This window comes from Lethenteron reissneri, chromosome 22, assembly GCF_015708825.2.
Source record: "Lethenteron reissneri isolate LAM-NWPU_2019-01 chromosome 22, ASM1570882v1, whole genome shotgun sequence".
Lineage (NCBI taxonomy): Eukaryota > Metazoa > Chordata > Hyperoartia > Petromyzontiformes > Petromyzontidae > Lethenteron > Lethenteron reissneri.
In genome coordinates this window covers 3,740,476-3,762,581 of record NC_083800.1, presented here as the reverse complement: position 1 = coordinate 3,762,581, position 22,106 = coordinate 3,740,476, and the positions used below count along the sequence as shown (strand labels likewise).

Below are 22,106 nucleotides of genomic sequence, written 5' to 3'. Positions count from 1 at the left end.
GACAGCCTTGCGGAAGTTTCCTCTACAGCAGGGAATCGTGGGCATTGATATGATCAAATTGTGGCCAGAGAGGGCACCGGGAAGACATTATAGAACAAGCGTGAATTGTAGATGCCCCATGGAGTAGCCACCCTTCCCAAGGCTACACCAGGGGTAGATGCGGCGTGCCCTGGGGCTACACGAGCAGGCAGGCACGCGCTCCGTGATAATGAAGCGAATTCCATTGTACGCTCCACGTGTAGCAACAGTTACTGCGGACCAAGGGCAAAGCGTTAATGGTTATTTAGTATTCAGCACAACTCCTGCCCATTGCCTATGACCCTGCAAATGTTCGCGCACAGTGTTTTCTCCGACGTGAATTGAAACCTGGTGCAAATGCGATGCATGTCCTCACTTTATTTCCACACCCGCCAAGTGAGCGCGAGCTTGAAAACCGTCGATTGCTCACTCCAATCGCGGCACTCGTGAGTGAATATTTACATATATATAAATTACATCATCATCTCGCATCTTACCCCCCCCCCCCCCCACCGGGGTATAGCAAGGTGGATCCCGTGCTAATCAAAATAAATTCTCTGCATGCCTTGGACATTCCCGCCAGAACAGAGGAACATCTTGGATGCGACCTGATTTGAGTGCGTGGTGTGATTAGGCAGGGAGAAGAAAGGGAAGGGAGTACGATGGCGAGTAACTGCGTCGATTCGGCGGCCCGGACCGCTCGTCTTGATTGAATCTCCTCTGCTAGCGTCCGTGTGGTGGTGTGTCACCTCGCCAGGCTTAGACGAAGCTGACTCCTGAACACAACAACATTGATGTGTGCAGCGGGGCAAATCCATGCAATATTCAACAGTAAATGATGTTGTTGGAAATACTCTGGGGGGGGGGCAGGTTGGGAGTGCTTTCAGAGAAAGTTAAATTGAGACTTGAATTAGGCCAGTGCAGCTTTGTGCTTATTATCTAACAGTATCGGCCCGCTTTTCCAAACTGAATCGGGTCGCGGAATCCACCAAGGTCTTCCAACCTGCCCTGTCCCTCCGCCTAGCGGCATCAACCGTGGACTCCCGGACTGCCGGTCTCTCCTCGGCCAGGCGGCACCGCCCCGGTCTTTCCAGCGCGATTGCGGGCGGCCTCTAGGTCTATTGCCCGGAGGACGTCCTTCGAACGCCTCCCGTTCGAAAGACGTCCTCCTTCGAACGGGTTTGTGGCGAACAGACCCGGGGCACCGTCCAGCCTGCAGGGCTCTCACCTGCACACGGAGCACACGAAGCACTGGGGGTGGTAGGTCCTGCCGAGCGCCGTCACCACCTCTCCCTCCACAAAGTCGCCGCACGCCTGGCAGCGAGTGCCGTAGAGGCGCTGGTAGTCCAGCGTGCACACGTACTCGCCGTTCTTCACGAAGAAGCCGCATTGCGCCAGGTCGCAGCCGCACACTGCGGGAGCGAGAGACAAGCGAGCCGCAGCGCGGGCACTGGCGTGGCGGTGAGGAGGGAGGCAGTCGGCCGCTCTGACGCGTGGCGAACTGAGCGGGTGGTGGCATTAAGGCTGAATTAAAAACCGAAATATAAAAAAACGGGACTTCGATCAGCACGGTTGGCTACGTACGGTGCGACAGAAGTTCAACATACCTACGTGCATACTTACACGGAACAATAATGTCAGGATTAATCATAAACTCACTCAACAACGTGTTTCACTAACCTTTTGTCTCCTAAGGGTCAAAGTTTTCCGATTAAATGGCATTTCAGGATGGACGGCCAGGTGATTGGCCAACATGAAGGGGTTACCTCTGGGACAATGCTGCCAATGATTCACCCACATGCCTCACTTCTCGAGGAAAAATTATACCGGTAGGAACCTTCTGGTTACACCAGCCCACAGGGGATTATTGTGTCCTTCTGTCGTGCAGGGAGGGGCTGGGTGGGGAGGGAGGGGCTGGGTGGGGAAGGGAGGGTGGGGAGGGGCTGGGTGGGGAGGGTGGGGAGGGGCTGGGTGGGGAGGGGAGGGTGGGGAGGGGCTGGGTGGGGAGGGTGGGGAGGGGCTGGGTGGGGAGGGTGGGGCTGGGTGGGGGTGGGAGGGGTGGGGCTGGGTGGGGAGGGGCTGGTCACCCCGTGGTGCCCTTATAAAACGCAACGTTTAACCTACTCACGCCGGCTTGTGCCCACCCTCACAGTCGGCCATATTTGCGGAATACACCACGCCGCCGTTGACCCTGGCCATTGACCGAGCAACCCAACGTTCCTACCAGCTCCCTCCGCAGGAATGTGTTTAAATATGCTGCTGCATGTCCGTCTGGTAAACACACAGCCTTATGCACGCTTACAGTCCGTTAATCCACTGCTGAGCGAGCCCCCACCCACAACATATAGCCAGTTAAAAGTATTTTACCATACTTCACCAATCTGGTCAATTGTAGTGGGGGGAGGGGGCGGCGTTGAAGGTAGGGGGAGGTACAGAACAACATTCATTTTTGCTGCACTGCCCTCTACTGCCCCACAACGCCAACTCCGCCTGTCCGTCTCCGTGCTGAAGTGGTCGGACCTTCCAAGCACTGCCACAGACTCAAATGCTGCTTCGCTCTCCGAGGTCTGACGGAACCAGGCACATTCCTGACGATTTGGTCAGCCCCCCCGCCCCCGAACCCCTGTCCAGAGAAGACATTCTCGATTTTTTTTTTCTTTTTCAAAGCGGTTTGGCTTGATTTCGATTGAAAGCTTTCGTGACTGCAGGGATTCATCTTCTTGGTTCTTTCGGTAAAGTCACGTAGAATGGAAATAATAAAATAATAAAAATGAAACATAATAAAATAATTCTCACGACGTTTCGGCCACAACGCAAGCAGCCGTCCTCAGGTGAAGAACAGGTCTGTCAGAAAGACAGTGTCTTCACCTGAGGACGGCTGCTTGCGTTGTGGCCGAAACGTCGTGAGAATTATTTAATTATGTTTTATTTTTATTATTATATTATTTCCATTCTACGTGACTTTACCGAAAGAACCAAGAAGACGGTTTGGCTTGAATTACCGAAGCATTTACATTTTTCCAAAAGGCCATCCTCAACGAGAACGCAGCGACAAAATCGGCGGCCATAAATCCGCGCGCGACAATTTCCCGCGCCCGCGTCTCGGCCGGCACGTGCCGGACACATTTCGTTGAATAATTTTTCGCGGTAAAACATTTTTTTTCTCTCTCTCTCCCCTATCAGCGCAACTGCTCGCCTCGCGCAACCGCTCGTCGGGCCCAGTGGTGGCGTGGCCAGTGAGAAGAGCCTCAGTGGCCGAGATTGACCGTTTTAATTAAGTCTCCGTGCACGTTAAATTTCGATTTAAAGCTTTCGTGACTGCAGGGATTCATCTTCTTGGTTCTTTCGGTAAAGTCACGTAGAATGGAAATAATAAAATCATAAAAATAAAACATAATAAAATAATTCTCACGACGTTTCGGCCACAACGCAAGTAGCCGTCCTCAGGTGGAGAACAGGTCTGTCGAGGAGACAGAGTCTGACAGACCTGTTCTCCACCTGAGGACGGCTACTTGCGTTGTGGCCGAAACGTCGTGAGAATTATTTTATGATGTTTTATTTGTATTATTTTACTATTTCCGTGCACGGCTTGCGGAGGAGCCCGCGTCACGATCAAAAGGCTGGTGGTGGTGGAGGAGGAGAGGAGTCGGGGGGGGGGTCGTTGCAGAGCAACCAGTTGAGAACCGTATGTCATCGGCACCCAACGCTCTGTTCGCGCGTAAAAAAACAATAACAACGTTCATAACGCAAGTCCCTGCCTCCCGCGCGCCCACACTGCCGCTCCGACGCGACGTTTGCAGTCACGGGCGCGGGGACGGAAATAAATGCCCCCGTTAATTGCCGGCGCTCATAATGTTACAATATGAACGGAGAGAAAATAGAGCGCCGCATGTACTCTGAGAGTATGCGACATGCAGGGAGAGACGAGCAAGCCACGGTGACATTTTCAACGTTACACATGTTTTATTTACAGCCCCCTTCATCGATCCGTCGCTGAGTAAAGGTTTCCAACGTCGCATCAGTCGTGGAGGTTGTTTGACCATACTTCACCACTCTGGTTAATGCGGGTTGGTGAAGTTTGGGGGGGGGGTTCCCATGACCGGTTCACACATTCAGCACTGATGTTGGCCGTGGCCGGCGATAGGGTCATAACACATCACCCTCATCACCACACTACAAGGCCGTAGCCATGGAGTCAACATTGGGGGGGACCAAATCTTCCAGGGGGTCTGGGGTCCCCCCCCCCCCCAGAAAAAATAAAAATTTGAAATCAAATTTCCTGCCATTTTCTGCTTAAAATATAAAAAATTCACTAACACATGGGATGGACTTTTTATTTATTTATTTCAATAATGTCTAATAGCGTATTGTATTACATTGCTGATTTTTCTTTTTTACCTTTTCTTGTTTCATTGTATGTAATGGGATTAATAAAGTACAACCATAACCACAATCATATAAACAGAAATCTATTTTATAGCAATATATTTGAGGGGACATTTTGAGTATATTTGAATATTGGGGGGGGGGATGTGTCCCCCCCAATAAATATTACAATTACGGCCTTGCCGCACTACCAGTATATACTGATTGATTCAGGATATATTTGTTACTTATACAGTATATAACAAATATACAGAAGTTCCCTTATCACATGGGATGCATTTGGGCTGCTTTATCATCTAAAAGAGTTAGCCATACCAGAGCTCTTTCTCGCAGTTTTGTTTCAGCAATGGACTAATCTTTGCACACCAAAGTGCACACGGTACAGCCCTGTTTAAACAAAAATAATTTAAAGCACCTCTCCCTAATGTTTTTTTTTTTTACCAGGACCTCCACCACATGCCCGTGCTTTGATAAGGCCCTATATTTTACAAAACAAAAAGCCAGATGGGATTAGTTTTTTTTGGCCCGACTTAAATTCCTTTCGCCAACATTTATATTTAAAAAAAAACGAAAGCTTAAATTCCTGCAGAAGGACCCAGCGTTACTCGCACTGTCACTCTCACCGAGCACTCGACATCCGGCTCAACGTGAAAGCCGTTTCTAGATTTGAAGCTTTCGTGACTGCAAGGATTCATACCCTTAGTTCTTTCGGTAAAGTCACGTAGGTACCGAAAGAACTAAGAGTGTGAAAGCCGTTTCTCCGTGCCGACGGCGTCCGCTCCGTGTCTCTCATCGCGAGCGCCGAACGCGTGTCTGGCCCTACACGGGTAGCGTAGCTGGTGAGTGTGCAGGCGGTGCAAACGCAACAAGGACCCTCTGGCCAGAGTGACCGAAGCACGAGGTTACAAAGAGCAGGGGAAGGTCGGGGCATGCGCCGGGCTACGAGAGAGGTGGCAAAGATTGGAGTGCGGTGGTGGCCCCATTTAATTCGCCGTACCAGGCCTCAAGTGCCAACCACGCTGCTTGCGGCCACACTGCTTAGCGCCATGCGGCTGTTGTGCGCGTTTGATCATCACGTTTGTCGATCAGAGACGCACAGCAGAGGTTAGTGAAAAACACGGGAGGCGGAGGTAATGGCAAGTAACTCTTGGACCAGCCCCGTATTGAAAGTTGCGCCTTTCCATTCGAATTGGACCTGCCAAGGTGAAACCTTTCAATAAATGAAGCCCGTGTAATGACGCGCCCTTTCGCCATCATTATCATCATCATTCATCATCCGCCATGATAAGTATCACCATCATCCATGATCTATCCACCGCTGGAAGACAAGGGCACCTTGGACAAGCCGCCGTAAATAATGTCACCGCGTCGCAAGCCAAATTCACAAAGCCAGTGGTGAATGTTGAACGCTCGAATCGCACAGTAACTCCTTTAAAGCTTTCACCTTTCCTGTGTTTTTTTATTTTATTTGCCACTCTAACCCTCCGAAGGCCTTTTCAACTCACCACTCTAGACGTCCGCGGCCCTATATAGATCGATAGGCACACTGCGCCAAGCAAGGTAAGCGTGATGCTCGCGTTCCGTTACCCCCCCCCCACCTCCCAGACCGTTTGGTGCCATCGCCGTGGATTAACGCTGCTGTCATTCGGACACAAACCAGCAACGAGGGCGGGAAATTGTTGGGTTTACCGCGCTCGATCAGCACTTTGGATTCCGTGGGGGTTTATTTACTGCTCCGCTCCAGCTACATAGATTTCGACTCACAATTCAAAGCCAGGCAGGCAGGGGGTCAACATGCATAACTTCCCTAAAGGATATATATATATGGCTGTACCGACCAACTAAACTAAAACTCAACTGGTTATAGAGTCTGGCAATTCTCTGTTGTAGCTTTTTGTGGCTTTAGGTCCTTTATTAAACTGTGGCAATGACATAGAACAACAACTCTGCTTATGATTAATGTATAAAGAATATAAATGTTTTTTTTCTTATATTTAAAAATAAATATGTGTATAGACCCTCTCCAGAGTGGAATGGTGTCATATTATTTAGAGCTCCTCACCATGAACCCGACTGACCTGACTTTGATTCCCGGCCACGGTTATCGGCAGTGGACAAGTCACGTGTCAAGCGTTCATGGACTCTCTCTCTCCTCCCTTCACCAACCTGCACTTACAAATATGGTCAAGTTTCGATTTAAAGCTTTCGTGACTGCAGGGATTCATCTTCTTGGTTCTTTCGGTAAAGTCACGTAGAATGGAAGTAATGAAATAATTTAAAAAGTTTTGTTTATTATATTATTATGTTTAATTTTATTATTTTATTATTTCCATTCTACGTGACTTTACCGAAAGAACCAAGAAGAGAAATATGGTAAAATTTGGTTAAACAACCACATGGCTAACACGTCTTAGAGAGTCTTTCATCCAGCAGAGGATTGACAATAGGCCATACAATTTTATCAATTATAGTTAATCATGTTGTTGTTATATCATTAAGCCCTTTACAACATGCTAATTTGCCATCCTGGACACACAAACGTCCGACGGCTATTTTTTTTTTACAGCGGGGTAGAGAATGAGCGCTGAGAACTTTAACAATGTTTACATTTCCACAACCGCTTCCACATTGCCACAAACAGCATGAGACAAATGAATGCTACGCACGATGTTTCCTCATAACGAACTAAACATCAGTGAATCACAGCCAGTGGGGGAGGGGGGTGGGAGTCTCAGAAAGGCTGCCAAGTGGGCGATTGTTATGAAAGTTTCAGAACGGTGCTCGGTTTGCTGCACAAGCGCTCAACATGATCGGCGTTGATTTGTTTTTTTTCTCCGACTTGCTTCTGATCTCGCCCTCTCACACAATAATGTACAGGGGACGCGTTGCGCATGTAGCGTGCGCAAGTTAATTATGCATTCCTCTCTCGTCAAACAACTGGAGCTGAACGGGAAATGTATCGGAAAATCACATCATCAATTAATGTTGTAATTCTTTACCTTGAATTGCATCCAAAATCAGATATGTTTAATCTCACGTAATATATAAAAATGTCACTGCGACGGCTTTAAAACTTTGTCGTGTTGTTGTTTTTTTTTGCCGGGGAGATTGTGCTGCGTGGACGAACAAACGGGGCGCGGGACAGCACAATGGCACAGACACACTGCGAAAAAACGCTGATGGGCATTACAGAGTCCAGATTATTGGGGCAGGATAACGTTATCTTTGTAACAACAACAACAACAAAACACAACTCACTCTTTATCTGCTCCGCATAGCAAAAACGTTGTTTTTTCAACGTAGAAAACACAAACGCAGGAATACCAAAATTCATCTTGGACAGGACAGGACAGACACCTGCTATAACAGCTGCGAGCGAGGACTGGCAGCCTAGATAAATGGGGTTCAGGGGAGGGGGCCCAATGCTAAATAATGAACGCCGGCGAGAGACGTACTTTCATCGTCGGCCAAAATGCATACGAGCCCAGGAACATGCCCGGGCGTAACGGCGGGACAAGTACCCAGGGCCACAGGGAGCCCGGAGAGGTACCGACGGCTCGAAAATTCTTCGTCGCAAAAACGGCCCCTTCACGATCCCCCAGTGTGCTTTGCACCGGTCAGCCGAACCGTAAAATCTGACGGTGCGCAAAACCCCCACGCGTGCATAGTTCTTTGTTCGGATTAAAGCGAGTTATTTTGCGGAAACTACAGTTACTGTTGTTGTTGTTGTTTTAATATCCCCGAAACACATTTTAAAGCGGTGTGTTCGTGACTCATCATTTAAGTTCCTTTTGGGTTAGATCGTGGCGGTGTAATGTGACAGGAACTAACCAATCGTGTACCATGATATTGGCCGTGAGAGTCCCACGTGTGAAATGAGCGCGTTCGTACGGTATCCAAAATGTGCACATCTCTCACACACGTTTAAATACCCGCTCTTTCAAAAGTCACTCGCAGAGCAAGGAAGAATAACGTTCTCTTCATGTGCCAATCACAATCATCTTGATTCAATTGGACTGTCGGCAAGTGCAACAATTAATGATAAAAAAAAACACTTCCTTAATGTGTGCGTGTGCAGGCAGTCCATGAATTCTTATGCTGTAGGCAAGAGGTCACGAAGAGAAAACCTTCCCTTCACTCTCCTGCGTCTGTTGCAAGCCCGAGGCGCATGACACACATTTTGAGAGCCACCTGGCGCATCTTACTCACAGAAAAGTATCAGAGTCATCATATTTATTTATACTGGAGGAATCCTATGAGCTATACATCTCTTTTTCACAGATGTCCAGTAGGGGCAGTTAAGAACGTATAGGGAAGCTCAATGTTGAGCACTGGAGTTTCACGACACATCAAAAAGATAAATGCCCTGTTCCCACAACCCAGGTATGGATCTGGCCCAGGTACGAATCTGGGCCGTGCTAGAGTCATCGGATCAGTCTCCCACACTCTGAAAGCTCAATCCCTTCTGCTCTGTAATCCTTACCCCTCATCCCCTCATCAAAACCTCTACGACTCGTCGGGAAGTAATTTTTCGAAAATAAAATATTCATAATAATCGTTAACTCAGGCTTAGGGTAGGTTAGGCTATCCCAAGCATGCATTATTTTCGTTATTTTTGCACGATGTGAAAGCCCAGGAGAATTCATTGGCTCAATTGGAGTTGGCATCCAGCCTGCTTGGTGCCGGATTTGCCTGGAAATGGCGCCACGGAAACCCGTGTGCAGTAGGCCGGTTCACAAACCGAGCGAGCCTGGCTTGCTTGCCGATGGTCACGGAAACAGGAGCAGAAGAGTACCGTGGAGTCTGCAACGCGGATATCTTTGGTACGATATGTTCACCGTCATAATCATCAACATCAGCCATGGTCAGTCCCCTGCTGGATTCAGGCCTCCCCCAAACACCGTCGCCGTCTCTTGATCTGGCTTTCGTTTGCCTCGGCTGCGCCGCACAAAAATGCGAATTTTCTCTCTCCGCTGACTGCAGGAACTGGAGCACAGGCAGCGCCGAATCTACGCGACACGCGCAGCGCAGTCGCACTGCCGGACTCGCTCTTTTAGCCGACGAGCGCACCGAGCGCCGATCAAACGGACGTCGTGGAGGAAAAAATCGGCCGTGCCGGTCGGTGGTAGCACGAGCCTGAAATCCGGCACTAGCGAAGACGAAGGCTCGTGGCTCGCAACTTTAGAGAAGCTCCCCCGTTGGCCATCGAGGTGCCACACCCTGGGCTTGCCAGGGAAATGCGGTCGTGCAAAGTGCAGACGAATCTCATCATCCATCCTTTCTGCATGAAAGACCGTGTGTTGCTCTACCCCCCCCCCCCCCCTTACGTGTGTGAGATTTTCTCAAGGTGCTCCGGTTTTCCTCCCACGTGTATAAACATCCGTTGACTGGCTGAAAACACACGAATAAATAGAGGATTGCAGATCATGGGCAATTGTTGGTAGCGCCGGCTCACCAGCTGGTTTGCCGGCTTGGTCTGTGGTTCCTCAGCGATTGTGAGACGCAAACTTGCGCGAACGACGCTAGAGAAAACTAAACATTATTATTAATATGTGCGGTGCGTGTGGTTAGAGGTGGGGAACAGAGAGTTGCGGCCCAAATCACACGGATTATGCGTGCTAACATTTCTGATGTTTAGTGAAGCGTCGGGCGGTGCGGACGGGGGACGGGTGATTTCCAAAGAGATATTTTTCGTGTTGCTGCTATCAGAGGAGCCCACTTCCGCTGAAACGCTGGCAACGCCGTCCGCTCAGTCGATTGAAAACAGCTTACGAGGGACGGCTTAGTCGAGACAATATGAGCAATTAATGCACAATTTGCATTATAGAAACACTGGGATTTGCTGAGGGGGGAAACAGCATTTCTGTGCTGAAGCCATGATTGCTATAATCATCAAACGATAAATGGCCACAGATGCAAAAATGTCAGTTTATTGTCACGGATCACGGGATCTCCCTAAGGAGGAGAATATTATTCTTATAATTACTCCTGCATGAATAACATGTTACAATATGTCGCACGAGGATAATGGTTTTGCCATGTTGAATGAGCACAGTAAATCATTACTCTTGTGTACCGAGCAATCCAATTGCTTCGCTATCTTCCTTTTCCACCATCACGCTGCATACCCAGGTTTCAAACGTATCTCGAATACATTTGACAGTGAAATGTACGAGTGCTCAGACAGTCTGAGGCACAACGTGCATTCAGGAAGGTTTGCCTTTCATTGTCACTTGATTTTTTTTTCAAACCCAACGGAATCTTCTTTTGAAACATTTCTTTAATTTAAACTCAAATAGCCTTACGTAAATGTCTTATCGCTTGGGTCACCATGTGCCGTTTGACCTTTCGTGTAACAGATACGCGTGAACAACAATGACAGAAAGTATATCGAGTGGCAGGAAGAAGAACACCATGGACTAGAGAGAACATCTGTAAGTTCAAACATCGCACATTCTAACTCTGTAGAAATGTAAGTCTATTTGGGCAAGACTTGTCGCTGGATGGGATGATGGCCCATGGCTAGTCAACGGAGTGGCAGCCAGGGTAAGGAATTGCGTCTGGAAGTATGGCTATTGAGGAGGTGTGGCGAAGAAATGGGTTCGTGGGCAGGTGGATTGTGATGTCGCACGACTGTGAGGAGTAGTGCCGACTCTGGGGTGGCCTTCATCCAGCAGTGGCTTGATCATGGACGACGACGACTGTGAATGACGTAAGAACAGTCGTGGACAGCACTTGATACAGCAAGCGTGCTGTGACGGTTCCACCTGAAGACGCAAGCTTGTGTTGCCTCCGAAACGTCGTGATTGTTATTTTATTTTTTATTTTATTTTTATTTTATTTTACTTTTATTCATTTTTATTTTTACTTTTTACCGAAGTGACTTTACCGAAAAAACCTAAGAATATAGTCGTGGACAGTACTTTGAAAGCCGTGGACTCAGAAGAAGTGTTGTCTTAAGTGAGACGTGGCGATGCAGATTTACTTATCCATTTCATCTTCATATTTGCGCTAATGGTGTAACATTACATTGTAATTCCATTCCTTAGGAGCGAAGTGCAATGCTGATAAGGCGTTCTGCCATTTGAAATATGTCAAAACCTGAAACGTTAACGTATTTATTATTAAATTAAGCGGGTTACTTATTGCGTGGCATCACATATGCAAACAAAACAACACGGGATAATATTTATCCAACAGCGTTATCGGTCAATGGCCACTGGCCACTGCAGTGTGACCGCACTCCGCTTCATAATTGAAACTGTGGCCGGCACTGTTCCTCGACAATTATTAAATTCTATCTCCAGGGCCATAACGACCATTGCCTTGCGATCCCTGCGCGGTGAATGCCAAACATTCAGCACCATCAGCGCTCGTGTCAACGGCCGTAAGAATCCAAGGTTCCCAAGTGATTTTCTCAAAACTAAAATTTGCGGGAAGCGAAAAGTAAACTTTAATTTATTTACTTTTCACGTGTGTGCTCTATCTGAGTATAGGTGTTTGACGTGGCCTTGAGAAAGAAAATTGCTAAGCTCGGAGCACACGCTGCGTTTCGACTCCGAGCAGGGGACGCAGCCAAACTGTGGAAGTTGGGAGCATTCGGTGGTTCTTGGTTACATTTCAGATAGGGCCCACGAAGTTCGCTTCCCCCCTCCCCCCCACAAGACAAAGACAAAGATCCCCCGTATAGCCTTAACAGACTGTGGGGGCAAGTGCTGTTAGCGAACACCTCTGAAGGCCGGAATGGGTGGCCAGCACCACGCCCGACCGCCTTTGTCTCCCCAGTGGCGATGTTTACTCACCGCACCAGGTACTCATTTCAGGCTGAGTCGACCTAGGGGAGGCCCAGGACCGGTTCAGATAATCGTCACCGGTGTTGGCCGTGAGCGGGAATCGAACCCGGATCGCCAGGTTCATAGCGCAGCGCGCTAACCGCTACACCACCGCTCCCCACCCACACTTCGTAACAGACATGAAGAGTTCAGCTGCACTCTGACAACCGTATTCTCTGGATTATACAACGCGCCGCAAAGGGACACGTATCCCACAACGATGAGCACGGTTGGCTACATTACAGCAAGAAGTTCAACGTACGTACATACAATACAGTTGAACGAATGTGGTCGCAAACGCACACCGAATACTGGATACTAAGACACACCCACAGCGTTTGCATTAGAGATCAGGGTGTAAAATCCCAAAGAAAGTCAAATATATTAAAACTTAACAAGCGCTGGCGGCTGACTTGGCATTGACGTGCGAGTTCTACTGTTTGTGACCGACTGTGTTCCGTTACAGGGCGCTTCATCGGCATTGGTGTCACACTGTTAAAAGGGGGAGATAAAAAAATTGACTTGAAAAAACCCACAATTATTTACGTACAAATATTTTGTCCGGACGCCCATGACACCCGCAGTAGCTGCATCCCTGACTCTGAGAGCACGTCCTGGCCACCAGGAGTGTCGGGACACAAAGCGTCAAGTGGCCCACGGGACCAAATAACAAAAAAGGAAACGAAAAAAGAAATCTCTTGCGCTGCCAGTTGCACTCGAGTATGAAACGATGGCAGCTGCGTCAAGTGGGGTGCCGTGAGCTGTGTACGAGCACCCCCACGTCTTTTATCTCGTGAGTCCAAATAGAAGCCTTGTTTGCATTTCCCAGACAACCTTGGCTCCAAATATGTTCAGGCAACTTCTTGGTTCTTTCGGTAAAGTCACGTAGAATGGAAATAATAATTTTAAAAAACCAAGAAGAAGATAAATCCCTGCAGTCACGAAAGCTTTAAATCGAAAAATGTTCAGACAAGTTTGTTTTCAGATACATTGCGAAAGATTATTCTATTAGACCGATTAACGATTCAATTCGCCGCTGTGCGAAGGTTTCCCCGTGCCTGTCATTGGGGTTGTTCGGCCATTCTTCACCACGCTGGTCAATGCGGTTTGTTGCAGGGGATGTCCAGGACGAAGTCAAATGTCACCCGCCGCTGATGTTAACCGTGGCTAGGTATCAAACTTACATTGCAAAGTGTACAATGACACCGCTCAAATCCCTTTTCGGATATCTCTGTTTTCACGTAGATTACTGCATGTTAAAAAAAAATCACACAATGAATGCAATCACAAACCGTTCGCCTACATTCCCACAATGCATAAAAAAAACTAATTATGACTTGAGCCTTGAAAAGTAACTTTAAAAAACTATTAAATATTTGCATCTTGTTTTCATGATACATCTGTTGGCGTTATAAGGTTTCGACTCCTTCCTCTTAATAATAATTAAGGTCGTTTGTTTCATTATTTTCTGCCAGACTTAATTCAAGTATATTTTTTTCCCTTTTGCCTCCTAAAAGGACGGTATCCGTGACCACTCTCATTGGGGCCCTATTAGCAGGCACAAGGTGGCTTTGCGGCAGGACAGGTAATCTTCTTTAAATGAGGCCATTTGAGAGCTGAAAGCATGCCTTCAGGAAGAGAACAGTGGCAGTGAAACATGAAAGTCACGCAGGGGATAAAAAAAATTCCCTGACGGAATCCGCTGCGAAAGACGTGGGCAAGGCATATAGATTTCAGGATTTGCATACAAAATGCACACTTCCCTTGCATGCCTGGCTGAACAAAAGTCTTTTCAATGTGGGATCAAGTGGGTCAGGAATAACATTTACATCATTTCAAAACGAGATGCTGCCGTACAGTAACGGTTGTCGCTTTCGACTTGCAACCCACGAATCGCCGGTTCGATGCGATCTCTCGGTGTGGCAGTTGAGAAAATTGGCTACTGGCACGTTTATTAAATCCCCCCCCCCTCCTCTTCTTCAGATTGGGGCGAGAGGGGTGGGAGGGCCCAAGCGGGCCCCATTTATTTCCTTGCAACAGGGACGTGTGTTCTGAGCACACCAAAAACGAGTCTAAAGACTTGTGAGAAAAAAATATTAGCCTACTTTACCTGAAAAAGCCCCACTGAGTCTCAAGACTATTTAAGAAGGGCCCTGCTACATTGGGATGTTTGGCCAATGCCAGTCATGATTATTTGGATTGTGAGAAGAAACCGGGAGAGCCCGGAGAAAACCCACCATGCGCATGAGAGGGTGACGCTCGGCACGGCCATCTCCTGGTCACGCTACGGCCCCGCGCATCTACAACACCTGGTGGGCCAAGCCTTCGTGGTCAGCCATCCAATTACTGACCAGGCTCAGTCCGGCTTAGCTTCCGAGATAACCCGACAAAATCGAGCACGTTCAGGGCGATCAGGTCAAAGAGAAAAGCCGATATCGCTCACGGTAACAAGACACGAGATTTTCAATTCGCGTGAAACATCCCTTGGCCTGGGTGCACAGCGGGGGGAGGGGGGGGGGTCACGGCTTTTCCGTTTCGCCGAACAGTTTTCAGATTTGACGCTGGAGGTCACGAGGCCTCGCTAAAAAAAATTGCGCCATGACGGTTACGGGCGGTGCAATCAAATCCCAGGCAAAATAAATATTAATTGACGGCACGTAAGGCCGTGTGCCTTGATTATCGATGATCAGCTTCCGTTTGCGAAGCCATGGTGACCCCTGGCAAGAGGACGAGGCTTGAAAAGAGAGAGGCGGACAGTGAACAGGACGAAGAGGTGAGCTGGCAAGTGTGCCGTCTATCTGCAGCGGACAGCTGAGAAATATGCTATTTTAAGACTGTATAACTCTGTGATTAAAGTGCTGCCGTTGCAGTGGTCATAGGTGTGGACTACTAATCATAGAATGTACCATGTTGTTTACACGGGTGCGTGCGTGCGTGTTATCCTGTTGTTTTGCCGCATCGAGTCAAAGTGACCGCGGGACAACATGATGCCCGGTGGTTTACACGCATTCTCGTGTATTTGAGATTTAATTTGCCGCGTGAAATCGAAGTAACCACAATACTCCATAGGTTTTTCAAATCAAATGCCTCCCGGTACCACGTGTTATTGAGTGCGAATCTGTCGCTGTCCGCGATGACTCCAGGATAAGAGAGCTCACACCGTGGGTTTCATCTGCGAGCTCCCAGCCCCGAGCTCCCTGCTCAGCCGGAGACCCGCAGCGGACGTCACCGACTCCCGAATGCAGAGCAACAATCGCCCCCAATTTTAACAGGCGGTGGGCCCCAAAGTGACTTTAAATAACAAGCAGAAGTAACAGCGTACCCACAACAGCATTCACGAGCACATCTTGGACATGGCCGAAATGTACTTGCTTTATGCAGTGAGAAGGACTACTGCTTGTTTATTTGTATTTATATTAAAATATTTGTTACTCACAGTATCCCACAACAGCACTTCCCCCTCCCCCCCAGGATTATTGGTTCGGTGGGTGGGTGGGTGTGTCGGTGGGTGGGTGGGTGTGTGGGTGGGTGGGTGGGTGTGTGGGTGTGTGGGTGGGTGGGTGGATGTGTGGGTGCGTGTGTGTGGGTGGGTGTGTGGGTGGGTGTGTGGGTGTGTGTGTGTGTGGTGGAGAAACAGGAGTAGTCGGTTCACAGTACCCCATCCATCCTGGCCCTTGGAAAGAACAGGCAAGTCGGCCAAATAGAACGGGGAAGTATCAGCGCAGGTAGTGGCGCCGTACCCACAACAGTGGTTACGTGGGGCAGGGACAAGACACGTCGCAGGGAGAAGCGACGGTCGGCGGTCGAGATCAGCGACGGCGTGGCAGCCAAGGGAGGGGACGCACCGACGAGGGGGGGGTAGGGGGTGTCGCTCGCTACTCGGAGCTCTCCCACCTTTGCAGGTGAAGCAGGAGACGTGGAAGTGGCGATTCTCCACGCGGAGGACCTCCCCGCGGCACAGGTCGCGGCACTTGTAGCAGTGGATCGCAGGCTTGTCCCCCAGCACGCTCTGACGCTCGTCCTGACTCTCGGCCACTGCTCATTCCATGGGGGGGGGGGGGGGGTGCGATTGTTTTGGAGGGGCAAATGGGGAGCGGGGGGTGAGTAGGAAGGGTGCAGAAGGTGAGACGGTGAAATGCAAACATTGCACATGAGACGATTGAAATGCGGTTAAATTGCATCCGATTTGGTTGTGAGACGTGTTGTTCAATTTAACGGAAAGCTTAAACAGTGACGAATTGGCGCGTTAAACGCTGGTGCACTTGGCAATGTCGTACTGTGTTTCGCTATGTCAGGTGGCGGAGGGAGTCACGACACGAATCCGGCCAGATAATCACTTGGCCTAACCCAAAACTCAATTTTGAATCGCAAACAAGGTTCTTGACGAATATCGGCTCCGTGCCCGACTGTTCGCTCCCCGTGCCAGGGAGCTTCTTCAGGAGCCTTGAAGAACTTTGAGCAGCTCCCAAGCAAGTGGGAGCGAAACGTCGGACACGGCACCGATCAACACACGGTACGAGCAGAAAGCACTTTGGAGAGCTACAGGGCACAACTGCAAACACCGCCGGCATCGAGAGCCATCAATTTCTACCCCATGCAAGGCGACGTGGCATGCGTACCCTAACATACGCCGATTTGCTCATCACGATCTTGTTCCTTTCTTTCTCACTAGCCCACAGTGTATTTGCGCTAAATCTGAAATATTCAATCGAAAATAATGTTACGGTCATGATTATTGGGTCCATGTTTGTGGGGAATATTATCCATTTTCTATACTTTTTAGGCATAAGCAATTGAAAAATAATACTTAGTACCCAGGAACAAATGTAAATCAACTACTTTTTTTTCATGGTCGATCGGTTGGACTCGGATACAATTGGCGACCGCCTCGACATCCTGGCATCCCGAAGGTGGGAAACCTCCTGTGCCGTCGCCCCAACCATGGCCTGACTGGTGATGTTGACGACGTCATCAAGCCTTGCCCCCTCACCTCCTGTCCAGCGGCACACGTGGAAACGGAGGTGAGACTTTTTTTGGGTTTGTTTGCCAAACTCTTTGTCGCATTGTCCAATTAGCCGATCATCGGCAGGGGAATCGATTGCTAAACATAATTAGAAAGCCCAGCTCTGGAATAATGCCATCTCAACCCCACCCACCCATCGTTGGGTACGTTCCTTGCACCCTGACCTCGCTGTGCCAGGGGGCATGGCCTGGGCAGGCAACGCTGACATTCACCCATCACGATCACGACCCTGCTCCCGCTCAATGTATGCCCTCCAATTACCGCCAGAACTTTTAAAACTGGAGCATGTAAATGTCGTAACTTCTCACGACCTCGGCTACGTTCGACTGCAAGCTAATTATAATTTTGTCGTGAGCTTATTACAGCCTCTTTAAGTCTCGTAAGGCCCTCCAAGAGACAACACTGATTAAGCATATTGTCCCTTGGCTATGCACAAGAGTGGGCCCAGGGAAAACGTACTAACGAGATGCTAATTCAATTCCATCATCATTATCATCATCAGCCGTGATCTCTCCACTGCTGGATGAAGGCCTCTCCTTGCCATTGGCATCACACACAGTCCCGTGATGCCACAACATCCATTTCACTCCCGCATGTGAAGCTGGAGTCTCTGCTATGAAAGTCATCGCCCAAAACATTACCCTGTTATATATTTGTACATTTAAGGCAACGTTATTGACAATTTGTTGAATGGTTTGTTATTGTGGTGGTCATCCTCGTAGGCTTAATTCTCCCCTTTTTCTGCCATTCCATCACAAATCTCGTCCATCATCAGTCATCGATCCTTACTTCCCAAACATGTGTGTGAACATTGCTAACTGAACAACATTAACTTATTTTGCAAGGTCGATAGGCTGATAAAATAACAAAATATTGTCATGGATGCCTAATGACGGGCAGCAAATACCTTGCAACCTCCCGTGGAATGAATGAATGAATGATCAAGCATGTACCCCAAAACAGTCATGATGCGTGTTGACCTGCTTTGTCTTTACAGCAAACGCAAGCAAACGTCGGCCCCTGTCCACAGACAACCACGATCCTTCCCATTCCACACCACAAGTGCGACGTGACTGTTGATGAAAATTGACAAAGGGGCCGTCCATAAATGACGTCACGCGATTTTGGACGATTTTTGACCCCCCCTCCCCCCTTCGTCACACGGCGTCACAAAAAGTCAGACCCCCCCTCTGAAATATGACGTCACAAAGCTCTGCCCCCCCCCCCCCCCAAAAATAAAACATGCTTCAAATCGCTTTAAACTATTGTCATTGTAGTGCGTATTTAAGGTGGCGCTGCACTCTGATGTTGTAGGAGAAAACATTTATTAAAATGTCTATTTAATTAGGTAGAACGTGTTGTCTATATTTATTTAAAGTTGCGCATTTTGATGTGACGTCACATTTCTCAACCCCCCCCCCCCCTCGTTACACATCGTCACAAATGTCTGACCCCCCCAGGTGACGTCACTTATGGACGGCCCCAAAGCTGTCCGCGTAAGCGTTTGTACATTAAAAAAAGACCGCATATACGAAACCGACAAAAAAAATGTAAGTGAGAATTAGCATCGCCATACGGGGAAAGGGACTAATAGCTTCCAAGTTCACTGGATGTTATTCCAAGTGCAATGCGTGCGAAACGAATTTCATTATCGCCGTCACACCTACGAGGCATCGTGGCAAAAAAAAAGACCCGACAGCCCAGTCACCACCAACGTCTGCCCTACGTTCCCCTACAACAGCCCGCGACGGATTCCCGCTGGGCATTGCTGACGTCACAACCTGCTGTACCCCCAGCAGTTGGCTTCAACACTAAACCTGTCTCATTTGAATTATAATTACGATTTTTTTTCTAAATCATAAATAGCCGTTGAATAGCGTACACCGATCCTTTATAGTAAGAGGCCGTATTTCGATTTAAAGCTGTTGTGACTGCAGGGATTCATCTTCTTGGTTCTTTCGGTAAAGTCACGTAGAAGGGAAATAATAAAATAATAAAAATAAAACATAATAAAATAATTCTCAAGACGTTTCGGCCACAACGCAAGCAGCCGTCCTCAGGTGAAGAACAGGTCTGTCGGGAGGACGGCTGCTTGCGTTGTGGCCGAAACGTCGTGAGAATTATTTTATTATGTTTTATTTTTATTATTTTATTATTTCCCTTCTACGTGACTTTACCGAAAGAACCAAGAAGAAGAGGCCGTATGCTCGCGTAAGGCCAGTTTCCTGCTTTGTGTTTCTTGACAGCACCAGGTCCACTCGTAAAACAACGTTTTGCAAAAACTCTGCGCGATGACCCCACATTGCTATCGATGGTAGGGTCGGTCTCTTTTAGAGACGTCGCAATGTTTAGCCGAGCGTGTTCCCTAGTTACGATATGAACCAGTAGAAATACATCTGAAAATGTACAGTTGAGATCTCAGATGCTGCCATGGGCGTGATCGTTTGCACGCTGAGCTTGCAATACAGATGTCGCCTGTCCACATGTTACCTGTTCACATGTTACCTATTCACATGTTACCTGTTCATTCTCTCGGTGGGGCGTGGCAGTCGAAGCAATGGGCAAGTAATTTTGTTTCTTGCTGTGCTTGTCCCACCTGATGACGGAAGCTTGTTTTGCTTCCGAAACGTCGTGATTTAATTTAGTTATTTCTTTTTTTTTCACCTACGTGACTTTACCGAAAGAACCAAAGAGTATGTGGATCCTTGCAGTCACGAAAACTTCAAATCTAGAATGGGCTAGTTTCTTCATTCCCTCCCCACATATCCTACCCCATATCCCCCATGCCTCTGTCTACCCAACAGCGATGTATGAATGTGTGCTGCGCTATTAGTCGATCGGCAGGCCACGTGCGTTTGGGTAGATTGTGGGTACTTCAACCTCCTCCAAACGAAGGTTTTCCTGCCATTTGCATTCCAACTGCGCGCACCACCCCACCTGTGCATCAGACTTCGCCGGACAACAGCCTGTGGAAGGTGACATCCCAGAACTACAACTGAGATTTCCTTCAATTGCCTCTTATCCACACCGAGATAAGAGGCAATTGAACATCGTATGGGAATCAAATCGATCATTTGCGTTTCAGAATCTGGAATTGGGATATTAATAATTTTCGTTAAATAAATATATATGATGGGTTTTGTATGCAGTCATTTGTGACCAGGATGAGAATATCAAGTCACTAGGGTTCAGAACTCAGTTTGTTTCTGGGTGGGAGAAACCCAGATTCAACTCCTGACACAAAACCAATCCATCGAACCACATGGACCCATCCCCCGCTTTGTCTACATTTTCAAAATTATTTTAGAGCAGCGCATTTCTACATGCTGAGAACAGCTTGTGGAAGGCGATATCACAGGACTCTACTTTTGAGATTCTGTCCGGTTAAATGCTTTAATCCACACGAGAAGGGGGAGGAGGGGGGCAGGAAACACTTTCCCATTGTCGCACGATGACGAACATTTAACGTGATAATTGTTTGAGCAGTCGTTGATGAATTGGTTCAATACAATCAACTCGGCCACACTTGAGAACCCAGTTCAATCACGGGCAGCGGGAAGCCAAAATCAAATCTGGAATCTCACCGTTACCAGCTCAGTGCTCCAACCCCCGAGATCGGCCAGCCACCTCAAGTTTGTGTAACTTTTCAAGGAAATTCAACCCTCGGGAAAATGCCTCCACTGCCTCGGCCTCTGTATATTGAGCGATAGAATTGGCGCACGCAGCGGTTGTGTGACTGGATGGCTTGCGGTGGGTCAGAATTAAGGTTAACCCAACCCTTTATAAACCCATATGGCTGCAAGGAGAAATACGACAAACTCTGTTCCAAGAGAGGGGCACACCGCAGTGGTGAGATGTTAACTCCCTCACCTGGTATGGAGGAGTTCGTGGGTCCGATTCCCACCCTGACGCCTGCTGTATATTTGTAATATCCATGCTCTCCCCGTGGTTACGTAGATTTTTTTCCAGGCCCTCTGGGTTTTCCCTCCACGTTTAGGATCAACGTGCGTTTAGAGTATTTGGGTGCTATAGAATTTCCACAAGATAAGCCACTTCGTTGAGCTATCATTTGTGACTAGGTCGCTTCTGAAAGAGAGCTATATGGCTCAGTGGGCTTTACCTGGTAAAATTAAATAGTTTAGTTTAGAAGTTCCCTTTGCGTGCAGCGGCATGAGAACCGTACACGGGGCACTCCTTTACAGTTTCCCAATCAATATTATTAAAGGGAAATGGTCACACACAATCCCGCTACGCGCGCACGTTCCCACACATTCGCCGGGCACACTCCCATTCACCCACACAATGCCACACTCACTCACTTGTCAACAAATAGACTCGGTAGTTCTCGCACTCTCTCCCCGTTCAGCCCCTTTTACGGAGGTCACTGGGTCCATGTACTTACGGCAGTAACCTCAGCAGTAATCATCATCATTATCATCATCATAACTCATCTGTTGCTGATAATTGCTTGTCATTCGTCTCTGTGCAAGTGCCTCCTCTTCCACTACATCAATTCATTTTGTCTCAGCCATCCTCTTCTTCTGTTGCCTTCCACTAACACTGCCATTGCTTTTGCTCGATTGCTGTTTGGTGCCATGTTCTTCACATTACCAGGCCATACAGCAGTCTTTTTGTTCAGCATGGTTGCGGGAGCAGAGGCCCAAAAGCTCCAAACCACACAAAGCAGTCAGCAAGAAACAGCACTTTTTATGAAGTCTTAACAGATATGAGCAAAATATGCTCCTTGAATTCAGCAAGGTGACACAAAAAAAAGTCGAGCAGTTTCAACTTCTGAATTCCACCAATAATTTATATTATTGCTCGTCCCCACCTTAGAGTTCCTTCTC

The 22,106-nt window shown here is 48.2% G+C and overlaps 1 protein-coding gene across 12 annotated transcripts in view; it reads right to left on the bottom strand.

Moving 5' to 3' along the window:
• Positions 1-22,106, bottom strand: part of LOC133345533 (actin-binding LIM protein 1-like) — a 120,684-nt gene that overhangs the window by 56,028 nt on the left and 42,550 nt on the right. For all 12 annotated transcript variants that reach the window (XM_061556383.1, XM_061556371.1, XM_061556374.1 and 9 more), the window contains exons 2-3: positions 16,131-16,271; positions 1,247-1,430 (exon numbers count right to left, since the gene is read on the bottom strand). In XM_061556383.1, coding sequence (XP_061412367.1) covers positions 1,247-1,430; positions 16,131-16,271 — 325 coding nt within the window. The remainder of the gene's footprint in view (positions 1-1,246; positions 1,431-16,130; positions 16,272-22,106) is intronic.